Source organism: Juglans microcarpa x Juglans regia, chromosome 3D, assembly GCF_004785595.1.
Source record: "Juglans microcarpa x Juglans regia isolate MS1-56 chromosome 3D, Jm3101_v1.0, whole genome shotgun sequence".
In the NCBI taxonomy this organism is placed as follows: Eukaryota; Viridiplantae; Streptophyta; class Magnoliopsida; order Fagales; family Juglandaceae; genus Juglans; species Juglans microcarpa x Juglans regia.
In genome coordinates this window covers 8,581,187-8,591,886 of record NC_054598.1, presented here as the reverse complement: position 1 = coordinate 8,591,886, position 10,700 = coordinate 8,581,187, and the positions used below count along the sequence as shown (strand labels likewise).

General features: G+C 36.1%; 1 protein-coding gene across 10 annotated transcripts; it reads right to left on the bottom strand.

Moving 5' to 3' along the window:
• Positions 1–1,438: 1,438 nt before the first annotated feature.
• On the bottom strand, positions 1,439–6,573 carry LOC121256206 (squamosa promoter-binding-like protein 18). Of its 10 annotated transcripts, none has more exons than XM_041156883.1 (4): positions 6,027–6,573; positions 3,712–3,967; positions 2,376–2,512; positions 1,439–2,257 (listed from the first exon to the last, which is right to left on the bottom strand). In XM_041156883.1, exons 2-4 carry the CDS (start codon positions 3,921–3,923, stop codon positions 1,650–1,652), a joined length of 957 nt encoding a protein of 318 aa, XP_041012817.1. In that variant the 5' UTR covers positions 3,924–3,967; positions 6,027–6,573; the 3' UTR covers positions 1,439–1,649. The 10 variants fall into 10 exon arrangements, with proteins under 10 accessions (XP_041012817.1, XP_041012818.1, XP_041012811.1 ...); XM_041156884.1 differs by having other exon boundaries at positions 3,712–3,962; XM_041156877.1 differs by having other exon boundaries at positions 3,712–4,064; positions 6,034–6,573.
• Positions 6,574–10,700: the final 4,127 nt, after the last annotated feature.

The following is a 10,700-nucleotide window of genomic DNA, read 5'->3' as shown; positions in this document are numbered from 1 at the left end:
GGGTCAGCATAGTTGTTAACGTTGTGATATTATTTTTTATTTTTGAATAACTTATGTATAGGAGGAGGTTATGAATAGTTTGTATATAAATATTATACGGTGTATACACTTGAAATCATCTTGAATGAAAATGTCTTATTCATGCAATCTCTCTTCTAGTGAATCTTTACACTAATTAACATATTTTTAGAAAACTTAATGCCATATTTCATGATTAATTTTTCTCGTATTTCAAAAGAGTCCCAACCACTGAGCTTGCGAAACATATCAGGTTTTTTTTTTTTTTTTTTTTTTTTTTTTTGGGTTTCAAAGTTGAGTATATATTTGATGCTTTACATGAATTGTTACGTGGCGCACATCCAGATCGACCCAAGATATTCTCTGCCATCAAATCCACCATCAGTACCCCTCAATAATGACCGAAATGTAATTCTTTCTTAACGATAGAATATCATATACAAAAATCTCATCAAACTAGTTTAGAGACATGACCCTCTCATAAACTAATGATCACCTCTCATTCTTTTATATTTCTTTTAGTGATCATTGCATTTTCTTTTCAAACGAAGAGAGAGATGAGGGGCTTTTCCATGGCTATATATTTTATGCACTGAGGGAATACTCATACTCGTAAGCATATTCATACTGAAGTCCTCTTCCATAGATTTCATAGACCGATCACTTACACCAAACATGTTAATCATGTGTATCTCTTCTGCTATTATAGTCCCCATGAAGCTTCTTTTAAAATGCCATTTAGTTTAGAGAATACTTGATTTTCTCGAAAGCGTATCGATCTACATTCTTCTTGGAATCAAATGTTTGGTTTTTCATGTACATTGTACGTGTCATTCGTTTCACATTTATGGGATTCTGCAAAACATTAACCTTGAGGAAAAAAGAACCGCCCGTCCAACCAATTAACCAAAAAGGGGTCGATTTAGGACGCTGCTCTGCTCGGAAAAAGATCAGGTAACCGGCTGTCGATACCGTCCCAACTACTCTCTACCACAAAGAGTTACAGATTTCTGTGTCACTAACCCAATCTTGCAATCTTAATTACTAAGTGGAAGATTAACTTAACGTGTCAATTGCCATTTTTGAAAATTCTATATTTAGATTAAAATTTCAAGAAAAGGATCAGTTAGTCTGATATGATAATTCCTTCTGAAACATTTGATAGTCACTTTAGGTGCCTTAATTATCTTCTTTTTCGAGGAAAGAAAATGTATTTATGTTCTTTGGGTGGACGGACTACTTGAGGAAGCCCTTGTCCTTCACCCTCTATATGGAGTTAGCTCATTCAAGCCCATAGTCTGGCCTACACAGCACACACACTCTTCCATTGTTTTAAACATCACAAGAAATCAAGGAGATAGCAAGCTCATCTTCTAAGAAATGAAGGTATGTGTTTCTCTCCCACAATTTCAATTGCACATGCTATGAAAATAGTCGATTATTGTGATTAAATTCTAACAGCATACATATGCACATATAACGTTATATAATCCCCTATTTTTCAGTGACCATCAATTCTTACAACATAAAAAGCTAACATTTCAGAAACATAGTAGATATCTCATGTCTGATTCACCTGGCTAATAAAAGCTCTACTTCAGCGATCACAAAGGAGGTAGAAATGGGATATACTACTCCCACAAGAAGGAATGTGTCTGGTGCGGTCCGGTTACAGATGATCCATGAGGCACAATCGAAAACATACCCTGGCAATGGACGTTTGCATTGCTGTTGCAGTCATCAACCAAAGCAGAAGAAACAGTCTTACCCTCCATTCCTAAACCATTATAGTGCAGACTGGGGACCAAGGACTGAGCTGAAGGGATCGGGTTGAACTGCACCATTTGGCTCAAACCAACCTGCCGAGTCTCAGCTGGTGATGATGACAGAAGAGAGAGAGCACAGTCAGAGTCAACTACTCGGTTTAATTCATTATGGAACACTTTCTGGCTGCTGCTAGTGTTGCTGGATGCAAAATTAGCACCCGGATGCAGTTGGTACACAGATGCTCCAGGGAAGGAGGAACTAGAGCCTTGTGAAAAGAGAAGCTGTTTTCCTCCTCTGTAATTGTGGCACAAAGAATCCGGAATGGAGCTATCGCGAAAGTTCAACTGCCGATAGCCATTGTAAAGAACAGCAACATCAGTCTCAGCTTTGGCAGCCCCAAGCGAAGTAGAGCTCACTACAGGACCTTGTGGAAATATTTGTGGAGCACCGAACGTTAAGATTCTGGTGCCTGCTACAATGAAGTTTCAAACATAAGCATAGTATCTTAACTATTGCACTAAAGCAGCAAAATAAGAACCTGCCACTGAAGGGAATGGAAGAAAAATTTACAAGCACAGCAGTAAACAAACCTTGGAAGCTGGAGGGGAGCCTTCCTGAATTTAGGGACAGAGACTCTGGTTTAGGCTTCCTACGTCGTCGGTTGTGTCCATCAAGGCGTTTCCTGCAGCTTCGCTTTCCCTCGTCGAACTCCCCCAGGGAATGGAACCTATATAATTCGTTGAAAAGAGACGGCAATAAAACAAATAAAAATGGAGAGGACAAAGCATGTAGTGAGCCAACCCAACCAAAAATACATACAAGGCATTGCAAATTATGAAGAAAGTTCATTGCATATAATTTTTCATTTCATGAAAACATCTAATGGTTACTGCAAGTACTAAAACGAAATGTGTTCTTAAGGGGAATCCTACTAGAGATGGATCCAGATGCTACAAAGATCCCATGCCTAAGATTATTCTTATAATTGGGATCACTATCATATCTCCAGCTCATTGATAACCCTGTATTTACCTTTACAGTATATCAAATCACCAGCTAAACTCTCTCTCTCTCTCTCTCTCTCTCTCTCTCTCTCTCTAAATATATATAAATATCTATATGTATATTGGCCCTTCCTCATCTTACATTCTGACCCCCACAGATACGTAAAAGAACAAGAACTTGAGGAGAATAAAGAATACGGGATATATCACGGGAAAAATAGTTTCTTGCACGTTCAAAAATTCTTTGCCTAAGCAAGAGGTGCATGTTTATATGTAGATATCACTTTTGAACAAGAACAATTTAACCACAACAAAGGAGAAAATGTTCTGCAATGGTAACACCTGGAACAATAGTTCCTACTTCCTAAACTTTGAAGCATATTGAATACTGACTGCAGCTAATGCTGAGCAGCCGAATGGGACTTACTCATGAAGTCAAGAATTAATCCCCATAACACCATGATTGGGGTATGTGTAGTCTGAATGCAATATCCTGTACATTTGCATGCTTTAAGCTACTAGCATGACACCCCAGACAATTTTTTTTAGGAATACCTAATATAAGCTTAGAGAAATTTACTTTGGCTCAAGAACCTTAATACCAAAGACAAATAAAAGGCCTATGAGAGGTGACTATAGACACTGCTTTTAGTAATCATGTAATAGATAAAAAGGTTATAACCACAATGAATGAAGCAATAAAACACGTTAGAATTAGATTAGATTATATCATAAGCAAGACACAAAGGAATAGGAGTACATATAGTTACACAATGAAAAGGTGAACAGAGTATATAAAATCTAATTGGACCTTGTTAAGAATATAATACAAATAATAAAATCTACTTATTCCCATCAGCTTAAGCTTTTGGGACAAGTGGTGATTTCACATACCTATATCTATAGACATTATCAGTCTTACCTGCTGCACTGCTGGCAGAACCGTAGTTCCTGACCCCTGATTGTAACCTTTGAAGTCTTGGAGTGGATTTCACATACTTTATGACGTCGGTGATAATCCCTGCATTTACTAAGGTCTGAATTGCACCCATCAACCAAGCATGAAGGGACTTTGGCTCCATTCTTATCTGCTCGAGCCCTCTTTGTTGATCCTGATGATGATGATGATTCCATCACACAGAGCCCTCGAGTGATTTCTAGTGTTATGCACTTCTGTGCTATCAGAATCAACATCAGAAGCAATGTGAGGAATAACTTCTTGCCTCAACTCAGCCAACTTCATGGATGTCTTTAGGTTATAGCCCACAAAAAGTTCTGTTATTTACATGATCTTTCATAACAGAATTTATCCAAGGAAACTATATATATATATATATATATATATATATATAAAAAAAAAAAAAACTATTTATCCACGAATCAAATAAGAAATTTAAAGCCTATAAATTAGAATTTTGGATGCCTTGCTTCTTTTGTTTGGACATAGAGTTCGAGTATAGAAAAAACAAATTTAGGAGCACCATTAAGATTTTTTTCCCCTGAATTGCATTGAATATCCATCATATAGGTTAAGTGAAATGAAGATATTTCCACTAGTAATTACTTTCTTAAGCAAGGTACTAATTATAATGGCCATTTAGGATATTGGCGATCTAAAAAAAACCCTAAGCGCCTCCTTCTCCCCCCACCCCCTCTCTCTCTCTCTCGTAAAAAAGCCAAGGGCTCCAGATCTAATTTTTGCCAAAAGAGGAGGAGGTCTTGGCTTCCTCCTCCTCCTCCCTCTTCTTCCCTCCTTCCTCCATGCACCCATCTTATCTATCAAGGTTTCTTTTACTTAGCTTTATTTTGCTTTCTTCAAGGCCGAAAAATACAGATCTACAACTTTCCGACAACTCCTAAAAGACACGCATGGCACAAGCTAATTCACAGGTGGAAAATCGTTCGGATGAAAGTTGTGATTTTGCGAAAATCACCATGTGTGGTTCTCATGCGCCACCCCTCCCAACAGCTTTTCTCGACACGCACCTGATCACCGGACTTGCTACTACCAGACCTTTCAAATATGGCGTTTGTGGCTAAAAAGAGACAAGTGGGTTGCCTTCACAAGCCGTCACAAATTCCAAAGTTTACCGGGATTGGTCCAAAATATAATCCGTCATTTTTCGCATCTATCTTACTCATTTTCTTTTTGGTTTACTTATTGTTAATTTTTAAAAAAAAAAAAAAAAAATTGTCTCTCAAACGTTTGTCTATATAGGTTGAGTCCTCTTTTTCTAAGAAGGGTGATATTGAATCTCTGTTTGGGCAGAAAGTGTTATCTCTTGGACGTTTGTTTGTAGAGAATATCAGCAATAATGAAGATCAAACCAATCACAAACAGAAATACTATACTGGTAGAGCTTCAAATGCATTATTTTGATTAATGATGTCATGTTTGATATGTGGACATCCCAGAATGTATCCAATTATGGATGTAAGCTTTTTTTTTATAAATATATGATGCCAGTTTCCCTTAAAAAAAAAGTAAGGTACTAATTATGGGAGCCAGAAAGCAAGCTATTGTTGGAAGCAAATTATTTCAGGAATAAATCGAGAGGAATATGCAATAGAAAGGGCCTTCTTGACGGTATTTTAGTCATATATTTCATGGAAAAATCAAAGTTCCATGCTTATTCAAACGCTTAAAACTAATACATAATAGTAGTCAGCATCCTCATCCAAAGCACATGCAAGCGTTTTCTTTTCTTTTCTTTCTTTTATGTCACCCTTAAAAACTATTTCAACTTCAAGCTCTTAGCTCCATAAACAAGCTTATCTTTGATCTAAATAAAAAAACAATTTCTAACTCCGGAAAAGGTAACAAGTTATCACCATTCTTTTCTAGTAATAAAAATCGAGAATCAAATGCATCTCTACAAATATCATTCTAACAGCATGCCTTCTTCCCGTCAATGATTTGAATTGCAACACCCAAGATAAATAACCCAATACTTACCCACCCAGCTCATAAAATTTTGTACTTTGTACGGATAAGCTTAACAAAGATTTCAACAAATTTTTGCCCTCAAAACCAGGATATAAGAAGAAAGACGGGAATGATTTTTAATGGCAACATAAAGGGTACAGAACCCAATAATTAGAAGAAAGGTTCAAAAAATTGCAAATAGCCAAATATGAGTTTAAAGAATAGTATAATTACTACCACCACTAAAAAAGAAAAAGGAAGACAAAAAAGAGGAATAGATTGTAGGGCGTGAAAGAGCAAAAGTTTAGTACCGGGTACCTCGGAAAACCCAGAAACCAAGCTCTGAAGAGGCAAAAAATCTTGTCTTTGGTAACTTCCAGGCTGTCCAATTGCGGATAATCTCTCAGATGAGGCGGGGGAAATTGCTGGTTGAAAAGTATATTGAAGTAAGAAATTTGGTAAACTAAACAGCTGTGGAAAGAGTTATAAACGCGCAGGGTGAAAGATAAACCAGAAGATGCCTGGGTTGGAGTTCCTAGTTATTTAACTGTCTGACATACAGCTCTACCAAAAAGTCTACGGGGAGAAAGAGCTCTCTTTGTGTGGCTAGAAGCTGGAACAGTGCGAGAGGAGAGAGAGGGAAAGCTGCTAATGTGGGATTATTGGGGGTAAATAACAAAGAGAATAGATAATGTATACAACAGACAGAGAAAAACGAGACGCACGGAGAGAAAGAGAAGAACCTAAAATGGCCAAGAGAGCGACCATGAAAGAGCAGGGATTGTGCTTTCCAAGTCCCTCTCCTTCCTTTTTAGGCTTGTAGTCTTGTAACGAGAGAGAGAAAAAATGAAAACATGTAAAATAACGCAAAAGAAAAATGAGGAAAATAATAAACAAAGGAAAAAGAAAAAAAAAAAAAAACGAGTGGTGTAGAAAGGGACAGGGTGTAGTTGCTTTCAACTTTTTGGAAGTCGGATAAAGAACCAAGTACAAAAAAAGAGTGGAAAGGACAAGCTAGGGATGCTTATCAAAGAGTTTCACATTTCCATGGGATGCCTACACTCAACACTGTTTGATGATGAAAAAAGATTTTCCTGTTCACTTCCTCCGTGGATTTTCGGCTGCATTTCAAACGTGTAGTCACAGTACTCCCATCTTATCCCTTTGATTTGGATTGCTCAAATTTCAAGGTCTGAGCCAACCTTCGTCAATATCCAATCAATGTACTTATGAATGAGAAACTAAACGAACGATTCAACGATCGGCATCCTTCTTTGTTCTCGCAACAGGAATACTGGTTCTTGGACCATTCATTATGACTTTTGTAAAATATAATTTTGTGTAAATCATAAAGCAAATTGTTTAAAAGTCTCCCTCTAATAGCTCACTGCACCTTACACATGATTTTTTTATTTTTTTTTATTAAATATATGATCTATAGATAATAAATAGATGAAATCAATTAATTAATGATGGATATAACAAAATAAAATTTTAAAAAAATAATAAAAAAAAATATAATGTGTAATGCATAAGAATGATAAACAATAAAACTCTTCATTTTTATTTTATAATTTGCTACAATAATCTCGTTATATGTAAATAATACTGTTCATAAGTGTAAAATTTTTTAACTAATTTCTCTCACCTCTGATTTGCTTCTCCCCTCTCTCTCATTTCACATGCTTTTTAATTACTTCCTGTGTTTGGCGCCCAAGAAGCTTCTCAAAAGTTTGTCTTTTCTCTCTAAAGACATTAGTTTGGTAACTAAATATCTATCAACTCATTTCAATTTATCATTATAATTTTTTTCAATTTTAATATAAAATATAATAAATAATTCAAATTTTTTAAATTTTAAAATAATAATAATATTAAAAAATAATATTCTAACAATATTTTATCATCTCAACTCAATTCAATTCAATATCCAAATACAGTCTTTACATGTACTCTCTGAATTCTACTGTGAAATAATATTTTTTTTAGATATGTATCGGATGCCTTTTTATTTTTTGAATCAATTTATATTTTGATTTAATTTATAAATTTGGATTAATTTGAAATAGGACATAATTATATGACATTGTATATAAAAGAGATATTGCAAATGTTAAAAAATATGAAGATATTATTGGTAGTTAGAAAAAATATTTGAAATGAATAAAAAATAAAAAATAAATATAATATATATATGATATAAAGAAAAAAATAGATAAGTTGATGTATTGTATATCGTAAAAGTTAATATGTAAAATAGAAAAAATAAGTTTTAGTAATGTATTTTAAAAGATATGATGAAGGATTACTTATCAACAAAAAAAAAAAAGATGAATGATCTATTGGAAATGCTATTAGAATGTGAAACTTGGTTCAAGAATCTTTGGCCATGACAGGCAGGATTACGAGAAGTTTATTATATAGTAATTGTAGGAGTCAAATCAACAATCTATAATTTAGTTTCGAGATAATGTCGAAAATCAAGTTAAGAGATAGAATAAATTGACTCAGATTCTTAAAAGGAAATAAATTCAAACTCTTAAAAGGAAAGAGATTTAAATGTCTAAAAGAAAATGTTTTACAAGACAAGTTGGACTCAATTACTCCAAGAAAATTGACATCTATATAAGGAGCGGGTCTCCCACAAATCTGACAAGCTCTCTACACAAAATCTCTCCATAGAAACTTCATACACCTAAACTCAATCACACATAGCGACTCCAAAGGATCTCCCCTAAATTCCTCTATTGTATTATGAGATGTGTGAGCTATGAGAGATTGTAAAATCACCTATTATAGTAGATTTTGCCCCCAAACAACCCGTAGACGTAGGCTTTTATACAAAATCGCGTAAATCTCTGTGTCTCTATATTTATTTGTATTTAGCTTATTTATTACGTATTTTATAGATAAACACGAAGAACACCATATCAAAACTCGAATCATCTGGTTTATTGTGCAAATTAAGAAATTAACAGTAATCATACCTTACTTCAATAAATTTACGTAAGAAATAGTCAGTGTCATTTTTTTAACACTAATATCCGTATGAAATCCTTTTTATTTTCGAAATATAAGCCACCTAGGGGACAATATGAAGATGTTCTATGGACATTTTCATAGTAATGTACCTACGGTTTGACATATCTAGTAGTTTGAAAAGAGAATGGTTCTAAATGTAAAGTTTATGGGACAATCTAGCTGATCTTACAACAAACTCTAATTAACCTAAAAAAAACAATATTAATATTGTTCCAAACTAAATTGATTTGGTTCAGCCCTTTGAAAACTTATCACTAACAATAAAGGAAGAGATAAAACCAAGAGATAATGCAAGGAATAGATAAGATAAGAAATAGATAAACTAAAAGAAGTTGACTCAAACTCCTAAAAGGAAAAGATTTCACAGGATAAGTTAGATTCTATCACTCCAAGAAAGAAAACAGATCTCTATAAAATGAAAAAATCTCTACAAATGAAAAACGGACTCTCCACAGGCTCAGGATGACTTCTCTATGTTATACTAAATTTATCCATTGTATCTAACGATATGTAAGACCATGAGAGATTATAAAATTATCAATCATAGTAAGTTTTGCCCCCAAACAATCCGTGAACGTAAGCTTTTATGTTGAACTACGTAAATCTTCATTTCTCTTTATTTATTTCTATTTGTTTATTTGTTATTTATTTCATGGATGAATGCGAAGAGTACTATATCGAAACTCAATTCACCATCGTGGCCCGTCTGTGGGATTTGAATTTTCATTATTTCCTATAATGGTAGGAGGGTCATTTTCTGGCTCACGAGATCTTCTCCAGAAAATATCATATTAGTGGAAGGAACCAGGAAAGGGAGTGCAATACTGTGAATGTGCACCAAACACTAGGTACATCCGCAACGTATGCCATGCATGAGCACGTACGTCCGCGATGCCCTTTGCTAGGATCACCATGCATGTGTGGTGCAGCCCAGGTTTAGTGTTCCATCTGACCAACTAGACAAAGCATTGATGGGAGCTTCTTGTCGTTTTCCTGCTACTGAAAGCCGAGAAATGAACGGAGTGGAGCCACTAGAAGATCGGGAGCTAAGAAGGGTAGCCGACGACCGCCACCTGACCATTTGGCATTTTCTGTCACCAGCAAGGAGGTCTTCTACCACATAAGTCCCAGCTGCCGGAAAGGATGACAGCTCGCCATACACACCTCCGTAGTGTCACAAGCTGGAGGCCAACGTGCTCGGTGTTTGGTCCGTCGAAGTTTTCTGCAGCAACCATGGCGTCCCCAATCCCTATGAGCTTGAAATTATCGCACCTAACCTCTAAGACCAACCTCCTTCGCAGTAGCTCCAAATCAAAATCATTAATCGTGCAGCTCCGCCGCAGCCAACACCTTCACTAGTGCTCCTCGCCACCCTCGTGGCAAGCTACACCTCGCTAGCCTCATTCAAGTAGCTCACATGACCTTTGGCAATCAACCACAGAAACTCCACTTGCTAAAAACTTCCCGTCCACAGGTTGAGAAACTGAACGCCACAGGAGCTCCTCACCACCAAAGTTCCAGCGCTCGCCTTTGATGTTCCTCGCCACTAGTGCTCGCTACTGAAGTTCCAGTGCTTGCCACTGAAGTTCCTCGCCACCAGTGCTCGCTAGTGGAAGCTCCCTCACCCACGGAGACAACCCCAAGTGGTTCACACGGCGAGCAAAGTTGCATAGGGGGCAACTAATTACAGCAATGTCCCTTGGCAAGCACCTCTCAACCGAACAACCAGTCTAACACCTCCACCGTGAAGTACACAACTTGAACCCCCACACCCAACTCCACCATGAGCAACGCGTTTGTGTAGAATGTTTATAAATCAAATAATTCGATGTCGAGACAAAGGCTAGAAATGCGAAGGCATAATAGTTGATTAACAGTACACCTTGATCGCATATCAACCAGAAGTCTCGATTAAAAAAAAAATTTAAAAAATAAATAAAGAG